The sequence below is a fragment of the Pleurodeles waltl genome, chromosome 3_1 (genome assembly GCF_031143425.1).
Source record: "Pleurodeles waltl isolate 20211129_DDA chromosome 3_1, aPleWal1.hap1.20221129, whole genome shotgun sequence".
In the NCBI taxonomy this organism is placed as follows: domain Eukaryota; kingdom Metazoa; phylum Chordata; class Amphibia; order Caudata; family Salamandridae; genus Pleurodeles; species Pleurodeles waltl.
Genome location: NC_090440.1, coordinates 7,557,958 through 7,572,932, shown reverse-complemented (window position 1 = coordinate 7,572,932; position 14,975 = coordinate 7,557,958). Strand labels below are relative to the sequence as shown.

Sequence of the window (14,975 nt, the reverse complement as noted above, 5' to 3'; positions counted from 1 at the left end):
GGCCCCCGGGGGCACGTCTCCCAGAATCAAAGCCCTGCGGGTCGACTTTCTGCGTTCGGAGAGCCGGGCTCCCATTGGCTGCCACCTTCCCTCGCGCACGCGCGCTCGTGGCGTTCTCTGGGCCCGGGCATGACTCCTAGACGCTGCGGATCTAGCGGCTGCGGTAGGATTCTCGGGCCCCTATTGGCCAACGGACCGGAAGTGCGGGCCCCGCGCGTGCACTCGTGTCCTGGCCTCCCCGGTCCCCCTGGCGCGGCGGCCGGAAGCGCGCCTTCCTCACTGGTCCGGGCTGCGCCGCGGCCAGGCTCGCGGGTTCCGGGGGCGGAGCGGTGAGACGTGGCCGCTGGGCCGGGGGCAGGAGGGGGCGGGCCCGGCAGGGAAGGGGCGGAGCCCTCGGCTGGAGGCCCGCGAGGGAGGCAGCGGCGGCTGGATGGCAGGGGCAGGCTGGAGGAGCGCGGCGCACGGTAAGGGAGCGGCGGACCCCGGTCAGGACACCCCCTGCGATGCCCCCCCCTTTAACAGCCCCCCACCGCTCACTGTAGCTATACTGCTCCGGGTACCCCCCCCCCCCCCAGGGGCTCCGCACTGCACTCACTGCCCCCCAGGAGAGAATGCCCCCCCCCCCCCCGAGTGACTCCTTCCATCACTGACCCCCCCCCCCGAGTGACTCCTTCCATCACTGCCCCCCCCCCCCGAGTGACTCCTTCCATCACTGCCCCCCCCCCCCCGAGTGACTCCTTCCATCACTGCCCCCCCCCCCCCGAGTGACTCCTTCCATCACTGACCCCCCCCCCGAGTGACTCCTTCCATCACTGACCCCCCCCCCCCGAGTGACTCCTTCCATCACTGCCCCCCCCCGAGTGACTCCTTCCATCACTGACCCCCCCCCCCGAGTGACTCCTTCCATCACTGACCCCCCCCCCCGAGTGACTCCTTCCATCACTGCCCCCCCCCCCGAGTGACTCCTTCCATCACTGACCCCCCCCCCGAGTGACTCCTTCCATCACTGACCCCCCCCCGAGTGACTCCTTCCATCACTGACCCCCCCCCCCCGAGTGACTCCTTCCATCACTGCCCCCCCCCGAGTGACTCCTTCCATCACTGCCCCCCCCCCGAGTGACTCCTTCCATCACTGACCCCCCCCAGAGTGACCCCTTCCATCACTGACCCCCCCCCCGAGTGACTCCTTCCATCACTGTCCCCCAGAGTGACCCCTCCACTCACACTGACCCCAGAGTGACCCCTTCCATCACTGTCCCCAGAGTGACCCCTTCCATCACTGTCCCCAGAGTGACCCCTTCCATCACTGTCCCCAGAGTGACCCCTTCCATCACTGACCCCCCCCCCGAGTGACTCCTTCCATCACTGCCCCCCCCCCCCCGAGTGACTCCTTCCATCACTGACCCCCCCCCCGAGTGACTCCTTCCATCACTGCCCCCCCCCGAGTGACTCCTTCCATCACTGACCCCCCCCCCGAGTGACTCCTTCCATCACTGACCCCCCCCCCCCGAGTGACTCCTTCCATCACTGCCCCCCCCCCGAGTGACTCCTTCCATCACTGACCCCCCCCCCGAGTGACTCCTTCCATCACTGCCCCCCCCCGAGTGACTCCTTCCATCACTGACCCCCCCCCCCGAGTGACTCCTTCCATCACTGACCCCCCCCCCCGAGTGACTCCTTCCATCACTGACCCCCCCCCCCCGAGTGACTCCTTCCATCACTGCCCCCCCCCCCGAGTGACTCCTTCCATCACTGACCCCCCCCCCCCGAGTGACTCCTTCCATCACTGACCCCCCCCCCCCGAGTGACTCCTTCCATCACTGACCCCCCCCCGAGTGACTCCTTCCATCACTGACCCCCCCCCCGAGTGACTCCTTCCATCACTGACCCCCCCCCCCCGAGTGACTCCTTCCATCACTGCCCCCCCCCGAGTGACTCCTTCCATCACTGACCCCCCCCCCCGAGTGACTCCTTCCATCACTGACCCCCCCCCCCCGAGTGACTCCTTCCATCACTGCCCCCCCCCCGAGTGACTCCTTCCATCACTGACCCCCCCCCCCCCGAGTGACTCCTTCCATCACTGACCCCCCCCCCCCGAGTGACTCCTTCCATCACTGACCCCCCCGAGTGACTCCTTCCATCACTGACGCCCCCCCGAGTGACTCCTTCCATCACTGCCCCCCCCCCGAGTGACTCCTTCCATCACTGCCCCCCCCCCCCGAGTGACTCCTTCCATCACTGCCCCCCCCCCCCGAGTGACTCCTTCCATCACTGCCCCCCCCCCGAGTGACTCCTTCCATCACTGACCCCCCCCCCCGAGTGACTCCTTCCATCACTGCCCCCCCCCGAGTGACTCCTTCCATCACTGCCCCCCCCCCGAGTGACTCCTTCCATCACTGCCCCCCCCCGAGTGACTCCTTCCATCACTGACCCCCCCCCCGAGTGACTCCTTCCATCACTGCCCCCCCCGAGTGACTCCTTCCATCACTGCCCCCCCCGAGTGACTCCTTCCATCAATGAGCCCCCCCCCGAGTGACTCCTTCCATCACTGCCCCCCCCCCCGAGTGACTCCTTCCATCACTGACCCCCCCCCGAGTGACTCCTTCCATCACTGACCCCCCCCGAGTGACTCCTTCCATCACTGACCCCCCCCCGAGTGACTCCTTCCATCACTGACCCCCCCCCGAGTGACTCCTTCCATCACTGACCCCCCCCCGAGTGACTCCTTCCATCACTGACCCCCCCCCGAGTGACTCCTTCCATCACTGACCCCCCCCCGAGTGACTCCTTCCATCACTGACCCCCCCCCCCGAGTGACTCCTTCCATCACTGCCCCCCCCCCGAGTGACTCCTTCCATCACTGCCCCCCCCCCGAGTGACTCCTTCCATCACTGACCCCCCCCCCCAGAGTGACCCCTTCCATCACTGACCCCCCCCCCCCGAGTGACTCCTTCCATCACTGTCCCCCAGAGTGACCCCTCCACTCACACTGACCCCAGAGTGACCCCTTCCATCACTGTCCCCAGAGTGACCCCTTCCATCACTGTCCCCAGAGTGACCCCTTCCATCACTGTCCCCAGAGTGACCCCTTCCATCACTGACCCCCCCCCCGAGTGACTCCTTCCATCACTGCCCCCCCCCCCGAGTGACTCCTTCCATCACTGACCCCCCCCCGAGTGACTCCTTCCATCACTGCCCCCCCCCGAGTGACTCCTTCCATCACTGACCCCCCCCCCCGAGTGACTCCTTCCATCACTGACCCCCCCCCCCCGAGTGACTCCTTCCATCACTGCCCCCCCCCCGAGTGACTCCTTCCATCACTGACCCCCCCCCCGAGTGACTCCTTCCATCACTGCCCCCCCCCGAGTGACTCCTTCCATCACTGACCCCCCCCCCCGAGTGACTCCTTCCATCACTGACCCCCCCCCCGAGTGACTCCTTCCATCACTGCCCCCCCCCCCGAGTGACTCCTTCCATCACTGACCCCCCCCCCCCGAGTGACTCCTTCCATCACTGACCCCCCCCCCCGAGTGACTCCTTCCATCACTGACCCCCCCCCGAGTGACTCCTTCCATCACTGACCCCCCCCCCGAGTGACTCCTTCCATCACTGACCCCCCCCCCGAGTGACTCCTTCCATCACTGCCCCCCCCCGAGTGACTCCTTCCATCACTGACCCCCCCCCCCGAGTGACTCCTTCCATCACTGACCCCCCCCCCCCGAGTGACTCCTTCCATCACTGCCCCCCCCCCGAGTGACTCCTTCCATCACTGACCCCCCCCCCCCGAGTGACTCCTTCCATCACTGACCCCCCCCCCCCGAGTGACTCCTTCCATCACTGACCCCCCCCGAGTGACTCCTTCCATCACTGACGCCCCCCCGAGTGACTCCTTCCATCACTGCCCCCCCCCCCGAGTGACTCCTTCCATCACTGCCCCCCCCCCCGAGTGACTCCTTCCATCACTGCCCCCCCCCCCCCGAGTGACTCCTTCCATCACTGCCCCCCCCCCGAGTGACTCCTTCCATCACTGACCCCCCCCCCCGAGTGACTCCTTCCATCACTGCCCCCCCCCGAGTGACTCCTTCCATCACTGCCCCCCCCCCGAGTGACTCCTTCCATCACTGCCCCCCCCCGAGTGACTCCTTCCATCACTGACCCCCCCCCCGAGTGACTCCTTCCATCACTGCCCCCCCCGAGTGACTCCTTCCATCACTGCCCCCCCCGAGTGACTCCTTCCATCAATGAGCCCCCCCCCGAGTGACTCCTTCCATCACTGCCCCCCCCCCGAGTGACTCCTTCCATCACTGACCCCCCCCCGAGTGACTCCTTCCATCACTGACCCCCCCCGAGTGACTCCTTCCATCACTGACCCCCCCCCGAGTGACTCCTTCCATCACTGACCCCCCCCCGAGTGACTCCTTCCATCACTGACCCCCCCCCGAGTGACTCCTTCCATCACTGACCCCCCCCCCGAGTGACTCCTTCCATCACTGACCCCCCCCCGAGTGACTCCTTCCATCACTGACCCCCCCCCCCCGAGTGACTCCTTCCATCACTGCCCCCCCCCGAGTGACTCCTTCCATCACTGCCCCCCCCCCGAGTGACTCCTTCCATCACTGACCCCCCCCCCAGAGTGACCCCTTCCATCACTGACCCCCCCCCCGAGTGACTCCTTCCATCACTGTCCCCCAGAGTGACCCCTCCACTCACACTGACCCCAGAGTGACCCCTTCCATCACTGTCCCCAGAGTGACCCCTTCCATCACTGTCCCCAGAGTGACCCCTTCCATCACTGTCCCCAGAGTGACCCCTTCCATCACTGTCCCCAGAGTGACCCCTTCCATCACTGACCCCCCCCCCGAGTGACTCCTTCCATCACTGTCCCCCAGAGTGACCCCTCCACTCACACTGACCCCAGAGTGACCCCTTCCATCACTGACCCCAGAGTGACCCCTTCCATCACTGTCCCCAGAGTGACCCCTTCCATCACTGTCCCCAGAGTGACCCCTTCCATCACTGTCCCCAGAGTGACCCCTTCCATCACTGTCCCCCAGAGTGACCCCTTCCATCACTGACCCCAGAGTGACCCCTTCCATCACTGTCCCCAGAGTGACCCCTTCCATCACTGACCCCAGAGTGACCCCTTCCATCACTGTCCCCAGAGTGACCCCTTCCATCACTGTCCCCAGAGTGACCCCTTCCATCACTGTCCCCCAGAGTGACCCCTTCCATCACTGTCCCCCAGAGTGACCCCTTCCATCACGCTGTCCCCCAGAGTGACCCCTTCCATCACGCTGTCCCCCAGAGTGACCCCTTCCATCACGCTGTCCCCCCCAGAGTGACCCCTTCCATCACGCTGACCCCCCCAGAGTGACCCCTTCCATCACGCTGACCCCCCCAGAGTGACCCCTTCCATCACGCTGACCCCCCCGAGTGACCCCTTCCATCACGCTGACCCCCCCGAGTGACCCCTTCCATCACGCTGACCCCCCCGAGTGACCCCTTCCATCACGCTGACCCCCCCGAGTGACCCCTTCCATCACGCTGACCCCCCCGAGTGACCCCTTCCATCACGCTGACCCCCCCGAGTGACCCCTTCCATCACGCTGACCCCCCCGAGTGACCCCTTCCATCACGCTGACCCCCCCGAGTGACCCCTTCCATCACGCTGACCCCCCCCCGAGTGACCCCTTCCATCACGCTGACCCCCCCGAGTGACTATTTCTATCACGCTGACCCCCCCCCCCCGAGTGACTACTTCTATCCCACTGACCTCCAAGAGTGACCACTGCCATGACACTGACCCCTCCACATCACGAGGCCCTTGCCAGCCAAGGAGTGATTCTCACCTACTCAATGGAAACACTGACTGTCAGCATGCACAAACTGACAACCCAGCCTGCCCCTCAAGCCCAACGGAACCCTAAATCTCACTCTACTCCAAACAACCGGAACCCACCCAGCCCATGCTGAACCCTAACGCACACAGACCCCACTTTGAGTCAATACAAACTTAACTACACTATTTGCTCGAACTTGCACTAAGTCCTCCCCGCCCCCAACACAAACGGAGCCCTGATTCACGATGAACCCCTACGCAACCTTCATACCTCGGCCTAATCCTCCAACACAAATCAGCTCAACTCTAACTTCCACTGACCCCACCCCCATATAAACTGAACCCTAACTCCCGATTAACCTGGCCCCTTAACTCAGACAGACCCTGCCTACTGGCATGACGGTTCTGGCACTCCCCACCTCTCCCCTAATTCCCTATAGCGCCACTAAAGCGCCAAAAGTCATCCATGACTGCAGACCATACGCTACACAAGAAAGCTCTCTTCCAGACGCATCACCTGCCCCATAGTGTACTTCGACCCCACTCAGATATTCCATGAACTCTTGCCCCTCTGTACCCTCACTGGTCCCACGCTGGCGCCCTCTGACTCTGAGCTGTTTTCACGGCGTCTGCCATTCATTTAACTCTGTGCTGGTTTCCCAGTGCCTGCTCTTGCATTAATTATGTGCTGTTTTCCTGGTGTCTACCCTTGCATTAACGTGCTGTTTTCCCAGTGCCTGTCCTTGCATTAACTCTGTGCTGGTTTCCCAGTGTCTGCACTTGCATTAACTCTGCTGGTTTTCCAGTGCCTACTCTTTCATTAACTCTGTGCTGTTTTTCCTAGTGCCTGCTCTTGCATTAACTCTGTGCTGGTTTCCCAGTGCCTGCTCTTGCATTAACTCTGTGCTGGTTTCCCAGTGCCTACTCTTGCATTAACTCTGCTGTTCTCCTGGTGTCTGTCATAATACTACCTTTGTGCTGTTTCCCCAGTGCCTGCTCTTGCATTAATTATGTGCTGTTTTCCTGGTGTCTACCCTTGCATTAACGTGCTGTTTTCCCAGTGCCTGTCCTTGCATTAACTCTGTGCTGTTTTCCCAGTGCCTGTCCTTGCATTACCTTTGTGCTGTTTTCCCTGTGTCTGCTCTTACATTAACTCTGTGCTGTTTTCCTGGTGACTGCCCTTGCATTACCTTTGTGCTGTTTTCCAGTGCCTGCCCTTGCATTCACTCTGTGCTGTTTTCCCAGTGTCTGACCTTGTGTTCACTCTGTGCTGTTTTCTCGGTGACTGCCGTTGCATTAACTCTGCTGTTCTTCTGGTGTCTGTCCTTGCACTACCTTTGTGCTCGTTTCCCGGTGCCTGCCCGTGCATTCACTCTGTGCTGTTTTCCCGGTGTCTGACCTTGCATTAACGCTGCTGATCTCCTGGTGTCTGTCCTAGCACTACCTTTGTGCTGTTTTCCCGGTGCCTGCCCTTGCATTCACTCTGTACTGTTTTCCCGGTGTCTGACATTGTATTCACTCTGTGCTGTTTTCCCAGTGCCTGCTCTTGCATTAACTCTGTGCTGTTTTCCCAGTGCCTACTCTTGCATTAACTCTGCTGTTCTCCTGGTGTCTGTCATAATACTACCTTTGTGCTGTTTCCCCAGTGCCTGCTCTTGCATTAATTATGTGCTGTTTTCCTGGTGTCTACCCTTGCATTAACGTGCTGTTTTCCCAGTGCCTGTCCTTGCATTAACTCTGTGCTGTTTTCCCAGTGCCTGTCCTTGCATTACCTTTGTGCTGTTTTCCCTGTGTCTGCTCTTACATTAACTCTGTGCTGTTTTCCTGGTGACTGCCCTTGCATTACCTTTGTGCTGTTTTCCAGTGCCTGCCCTTGCATTCACTCTGTGCTGTTTTCCCGGTGTCTGACCTTGTGTTCACTCTGTGCTGTTTTCTCGGTGACTGCCGTTGCATTAACTCTGCTGTTCTCCTGGTGTCTGTCCTTGCACTACCTTTGTGCTCGTTTCTCGGTGCCTGCCCGTGCATTCACTCTGTGCTGTTTTCCCGGTGTCTGACCTTGCATTAACGCTGCTGATCTCCTGGTGTCTGTCCTAGCACTACCTTTGTGCTGTTTTCCCAGTGCCTGTCCTTGCATTAACTCTGTGCTGTTTTCCCAGTGCCTGTCCTTGCATTACCTTTGTGCTGTTTTCCCTGTGTCTGCTCTTACATTAACTCTGTGCTGTTTTCCTGGTGCCTGCCCTTGCATTACCTTTGTGCTGTTTTCCAGTGCCTGCCCTTGCATTCACTCTGTGCTGTTTTCCCGGTGTCTGACCTTGTGTTCACTCTGTGCTGTTTTCTCGGTGACTGCCGTTGCATTAACTCTGCTGTTCTCCTGGTGTCTGTCCTTGCACTACCTTTGTGCTCGTTTCTCGGTGCCTGCCCGTGCATTCACTCTGTGCTGTTTTCCCGGTGTCTGACCTTGCATTAACGCTGCTGATCTCCTGGTGTCTGTCCTAGCACTACCTTTGTGCTGTTTTCCCGGTGCCTGCCCTTGCATTCACTCTGTACTGTTTTCCCGGTGTCTGACATTGTATTCACTCTGTGCTGTTTTCCCAGTGCCTGCTCTTGCATTAACTCTGTGTTGTTTTCCCAGTGCCTGCTCTTGCATTAACTCTGTGCTGTTTTCCCAGTGCCTGCTCTTGCATTAACTCTGTTTTGTTTTCCCAGTGCCTGCTCTTGCATTAACTCTGTGTTGTTTTCCCAGTGCCTGCTTTTGCATTAACTCTGTGCTGTTTTCCCAGTGCCTGCTTTTGCATTAACTCTGTGCTGTTTTCCCAGTGCCTTCCCTTGCATTAACTCTGTGCTGTTTTCCAGTGCCTGCCCTTGCATTAACTCTGTGCTGTTTTCCAGTGCCTGCTCTTGCATTAACTCTGTGCTGTTTTCCAGTGCCTGCTCTTGCATTAACTCTGTGCTGTTTTCCAGTGCCTGCTCTTGCATTAACTCTGTGCTGTTTTCCAGTGCCTGCTCTTGCATTAACTCTGTGCTGTTTTCCCAGTGCCTGCCCTTGCATTCCCTTTGTGCACGTTTCCCAGTGCCTGCCCTTGCATTCACTCTGTGCTGTTTTCCAAGTGCCTGCTCTTGCATTCACTCTGTGCTGTTTTCCCGGTGCCTGCTCTTGCATTCACTCTGTGCTGTTTTCCCGGTGCCTGCTCTTGCATTCACTCTGTGCTGTTTTCCCGGTGCCTGCTCTTGTATTCACTCTGTGCTGTTTTCCCGGTGCCTGCTCTTGCATTCACTCTGTGCTGTTTTCCCGGTGCCTGACATTGCATTCACCCTGTGCTGGTTTCCCGGTGCCTGACATTGCATTCACCCTGTGCTGGTTTCCCGGTGCCTGACATTGCATTCACCCTGTGCTGGTTTCCCGGTGCCTGACATTGCATTCACCCTGTGCTGGTTTCCCGGTGCCTGACATTGCATTCACCCTGTGCTTTTTTCCCGGTGTCTGACATTGTATTCACTCTGTGCTGTTTTCCCGGTGTCTGCCATTGCATTAACTCTGCTAGCACTACCTTTGTGCTGTTTTCCCGGTGCATGACCTTGCATTAACCCTGCTGTTCTCCTGGTGTCTGTCCTAGCACTACCTTTGTGCTGTTTTCCTGGTGTCTGTCCTTGCATTAACTCTGTGCTGTTTTTAGCTAAGGTCCACTTCTCAGCCCCTGTCACTGCTGTACATGTGCACTCCCTCTGCTGCGGGGATGCACCTGCACAAACTCTGCCCTCCTTCCATGTTTCTTCTATCTCATTAGCAGTAATCTCTCTCCTAGTGTCTTTCCCAAGGGTTCTCTTCTGCGTGTTTTGTGGTTAATCCTTACCGAGGATCAGCTCCTGCATTAACTGTGCACGATTTGACCTGCATTAGCCACACATGAAAGATGTGAATGTTTTTTTTCAGTATCTGCCCCTTCATTAGTTGTAATTGTTTCCAGTGACTCATCAGTGGTGTCCAGGATTGAGTGGCTCCTAGGATGGTGTCAGGCCACCTTCTCCGCGCTGTCCCCCCCTTGCTTCTGATCCAGGTGCTAGGCTGCTGGTGCTGCACCCCCAGCTTGACTCGTCGTTGTGAGAAGGATGCTTCGTCGTGGGAGGACCTCTTCAGCGAGGAGCGCCTGGATGCATGGCTCTGGTCCCTGATTGGTTCAACGTTGGTGGGTCTCAGCGGAGTTCTTCCCCTACTGGTGATCCCCATTGAGGCCGGAGCAGCACTGAAATCAGAGGGTAAGGGCACGCGCCTTCCTCTGAGCCACTGACTCAAAGTACTCTGATCTGCAGGTCTCTAACTCTGAGTCTCTCTCCTCCTAGGTGGGTCCCAGCGCTTGAAGCAGCTTTTGAGCTTTGCAATCGGTGGTCTTTTAGGAGACGTCTTCCTGCATCTTCTCCCAGAGGCATGGGCCTATACCTGCAGCGCCACCATAGGTGAGACACAGGGCAAGCCGATCACTAGCCCTTGTCAGATGATACTAATGCGCCTCAGAAATGCATAAAAGGACTAGTCTTTAGTAATGCTTATGTATGATCAGAGATGAGAGAAGAACCACGAAAGAGCTTTGTAGAGATACTGAAAATATATCCCTGCTGTTTAAATCACTTTATTGGATTTAGCATGTATTCTTTTATGCACTTTATGGCCATCGTTTCCACCACCAGTGCAGGCTCTCCTCTTCCAGTGCAGCTGACCAGGAGCAAGAGAGGGAGGGACTCTTTGCTGCAGGGACTGAAGGCACTAACCTGAAGAAGGCCAGGGATCTTCCATGTCAGAGGAGACACATGTTGGAGTGTGGTCATTTAGCCGTGGCCCATTAACACCACTTTCCATTACATACCTTACTTTTCAGAATACTACTCTTTAAAAGCATCAGGCCGTAGCAAGCCAAAAACAGAAGTATGAGCCTTCCATGAGCTCAGAATTGGCGCTATCGCCCAGTTAGGTCTCCCACTGAGACTCCACCATCTCCCTTTCGTCCACTGTGTCTCCTCCCTGCGGCTAGGACAGGTTCTGGTTTCACCATTTCTGGCTGTGAATGGTCACCTCTGCTGTTAGCAAGCTAAGGTTTATGCTGTTTTTAGTTTTTAACTTCTGTCAGTACTATAAACTGCAACAGAGGTCTGTGCAGAAAGCTGGATTAAGCAACATATGACCGTCACTCTAAATGCATGATGGCACTGACAGTGTTTATATGTCCTAAATGTAATGGCCTCGCAGATGCCACCATGTCACAGTAGATATGCGTTAGCAGGCATTGAGCATGGATTGCTTAAAGGCTCCCTGCACAATACTGCCACAGCAGTCAGTGAGGTGTTCACCCTGTACTGCACCAGCAGTGCGGCTCCTTGCCACAAGTTCTGAGCAGGTTCAGGTGTTGGATCTTAGACAGGTGGGCACAGCTCGTGGGCCTGGCTGTGTTACAGTCTTGCCTTTTAGACAGGTGGGCACAGCTCGTGGGCCTGGCTGTGTTACAGTCTTGCCTTTTAGACAGGTAGGCACAGCTCGTGTGCCTGGTTGCGTCAGTCTTGCCTCTTAGACAGGTAGGCACAGCTGGTGGGCCTGGCTGTGTTACAGTCTTGTCTCTTAGACAGGTAGGCACAGCTCGGTTGTGTTACAGTCTTGCCTCTTAGACAGGTAGGCACAGCTTGTGTGCCTGGTTGTGTTAGTCTTGTCTCTTAGACAGGTAGGCACAGCTCAGTTGTGTTAGTCTTGCCTCTTAGACAGGTAGGCACAGCTTGTGTGCCTGGTTGTGTTAGTCTTGTCTCTTAGACTAGAGGCACAGTTCATGTGCCTGCTTGTGTTACAGTCTTGCCTCTTAGACAGGTACGCACAGTTTGTATGCCTGGTTGTGTTACAGTCTTGCCTCTTAGACAGGTAGACACAGCTCGGTTGTGTTACAGTCTTGCGTCTTAGACAGGTAGGCACAGCTCGGTTGTGTTACAGTCTTGCCTCTTAGACAGGTAGGAACAGCTCGGTTGTGTTAGTCTTGCGTCTTAGACAGGTAGGAACAGCTCGGTTGTGTTACAGTCTTGCGTCTTAGACAGGTAGGCACAGCTCGGTTGTGTTACAGTCTTGCCTCTTAGACAGGTAGGCACAGCTGGTGGGCCTGGCTGTGTTACAGTCTTGCTCTTAGACAGGTAGGCACAGCTTGTGTGCCTGGTTGTGTTAGTCTTGTCTCTTAGACTAGAGGCACAGTTCATGTGCCTGGTTGTGTTACAGTCTTGCCTCTTAGACAGGTACGCACAGTTCGTATGCCTGGTTGTGTTACAGTCTTGCGTCTTAGACAGGTAGACACAGCTCGGTTGTGTTCCAGTCTTGCGTCTTAGACAGGTAGGCACAGGTCTTGCCTCTTAGACAGGTAGGTACAGCTCGTGTGCCTGGTTGTGTTAGTCTTGTCTCTTAGACAGGTAGGCACAGCTCGTGGGCCTGGCTGTGTCACAGTTTTGTCTCTGACAGGTAGGCACAGTTTGTGTGCCTGGTTGTGTTAGTCTTGTCTCTTAGACAGGTAGGTACAGCTTGTGTGCCTGGCTGTGTTACTGTGTGTGTGTGTGTACAGTCTTGTCTCTTAGACAGGTAGGCACAGCTCGTGTGCCTGGCTGTGTTACAGTCTTGTCTCTTAGACAGGTAGGCACAGTTCGTGGACCTGGCTGTGTCAAAGTCTTGTCTCTTAAACAGGTAGGCACAGGTCTTGCCTCTTAGACAAGTAGGTACAGCTTGTGTGCCTGGTTGTGTTAGTCTTGTCTCTTAGACAGGTAGGCACAGATCGTGTGCCTGGTTATGTTACAGTCTTGTCTCTTAGACAGGTAGGCACAGTTTGTGTGCCTGGTTGTGTTACAGTCTTGTCTCTTAGACAGGTAGGCACAGTTTGTGTGCCTGGCTGTGTTACAGTCTTGTCTCTTAGACAGGTAGGCACAGTTTGTGTGCCTGGCTGTGTTACAGTCTTGTCTCTTAGACAGGTAGGCACAGCTCGGTTGTGTTACAGTCTTGTCTCTTAGACAGGTAGGCACAGTTTGTGTGCCTGGCTGTGTTACAGTCTTGTCTCTTAGACAGGTAGGCACAGCTCGGTTGTGTTACAGTCTTGCCTCTTAGACAGGTAGGTACAGCTTGTGTGCCTGGTTGTGTTAGTCTTGTCTCTTAGACAGGTAGGCACAGATCGTGTGCCTGGTTATGTTACAGTCTTGTCTCTTAGACAGGTAGGCACAGTTTGTGTGCCTGGTTGTGTTACATTCTTGTCTCTTAGACAGGTAGGCACAGCTCGTGGGCCTGGTTGTGTCACAGTCTTGTCTCTTAGACAGGTAGGCACAGTTTGCGTGCCTGGTTGTGTTACAGTCTTGTCTCTTAGACAGGTAGGCACAGCTCGTGTGCCTGGCTGTGTTACAGTCTTGTCTCTTAAACAGGTAGGCACAGGTCTTGCCTCTTAGACAAGTAGGTACAGCTTGTGTGCCTGTTAGTCTTGTCTCTTAGACAGGTAGGCACAGATCGTGTGCCTGGTTATGTTACAGTCTTGTCTCTTAGACAGGTAGGACAAGCTCGTGGGCCTGGTTGTGTTACATTCTTGTCTCTTAGACAGGTAGGCACAGTTTGTGGGCCTGGCTGTGTTACAGTCTTGTCTCTTGGACAGGTAGGCACAGTTCGTGTGCCTGGTTGTGTTACAGCCTTGTCTCTTAGACAGGTAGGCACAACTTGAGTGCCTGGCTGTGTTACAGTCTTGTCTCTTAGACAGGTAAGCACGGTTCGTGTGCCTGGTTGTGTTACATTCTTGTCTCTTAGACAGGTAGGCACAGCTCGTGGGCCTGGCTGTGTCACAGTCTTGTCTCTTAGACAGGTAGGCACGGTTTGTGTGCCTGGTTGTGTTACATTCTTGTCTCTTAGACAGGTAAGCACGGTTCGTGTGCCTGGTTGTGTTACATTCTTGTATCTTAGACAGGTAGGCACAGCTCGTGGGCCTGGCTGTGTCACAGTCTTGTCTCTTAGACAGGTAGGCACAGGTCTTGTCTCTTAGACAGGTAGGTACAGCTCGTGTGCCTGGCTGTGTTACAGTCTTGTCTCTTAGGGCCAGATGTAGCAACTTTGCAAATTGCGACTTGCAATTTGCGAGTCCGAGCGACTCGCAAATTGCAACTCGCAATTTGCAATGCAGAACGGTGTCTCGGACACCGTCTGCGAGTCGCTATGCGGCCCCATAGCGACTATGGGCACTCACGGATATGGAGGCCTCCAGGTCCGTGACTGCTTTTAAATAAAGCATTTTTTTTTTCAAGTGTAGCCCGTTTTCCTTAAAGGAAAACGAGCTGCACTTAAAAAAAAAAACCGAAACCTTTTGTTTCGGAATTTTTTCAGGGCAGGTAGTGGTCCCTTGGACCACTACCTGCCCTGAAAAAATAATTTGGGGTCCAGTCACAAAGGGGAAGGAGTCCCATGGGGACCCCTTCCCATTTGCGAGTGGGTTACCATCCACTTCAAGTGGATGGTAACTGCGACGCGGTCGCAAATGGAGTTGCATACCACTCCGACTCGCAAATAGGAAGGGAACACCCCTTCCTATTTGCGACTCTGAAATGCATTTTGCGAGTCGGTCCCGACTCGCAAAATGCATTTCTGCATAGCAAACTCAGGTTTGCGACTCGCAAACGGCGATTTTCGCCGTTTGCGACTCGCAAACCGTTTGCTACATCTGGCCCTTAGACAGGTAGGCACAGCTTGTGTGCCTGGTTGTGTTATAGTCTTGGTTCTAAGATGCACAGCTTTAGCATGTCTGAAAGGCTGTGTGACAGCCTGTGCTCGGAGGAGTGCATATATCACTCTTATGACTGCCTCTCCTCTGAGTTTAGCAGCCTGGGCTTGTGTGAATACCTGTGACAGTCTTGGACCTGGAGGTTTGTGAGTTTAGCTTGTGTAAATATCTGTATAACAGTCTGGGCTTCCAGATGGGCACATTACACTTGAGACAGGCGGTTTTGGTTTGTGCAATGGCCTCTGTGGCAGCCTTTCTGCTGAGATGCACATGGTCTGGTTGTATGAGACTGGCTATATGACAGTCTCTGCTCTGAGTTTGACAGGTTGCACTTTAGTGTTATTGCTTGTGTGACTGCCTGCGCGTCAGCCATGACCCTC

At 56.3% G+C, this 14,975-nt stretch overlaps 1 protein-coding gene across 1 annotated transcript in view; it reads left to right on the top strand.

Moving 5' to 3' along the window:
• The first annotated feature begins 370 nt into the window (after positions 1-370).
• The window catches only part of SLC39A13 (solute carrier family 39 member 13), a 162,239-nt gene continuing 147,634 nt past the window's right edge, over positions 371-14,975 (top strand). Inside the window, exons 1-3 of the mRNA XM_069221625.1 lie at positions 371-464; positions 9,805-10,093; positions 10,178-10,291. Coding sequence (XP_069077726.1) covers positions 9,844-10,093; positions 10,178-10,291 — 364 coding nt within the window. The 5' untranslated portion in view covers positions 371-464; positions 9,805-9,843. The remainder of the gene's footprint in view (positions 465-9,804; positions 10,094-10,177; positions 10,292-14,975) is intronic.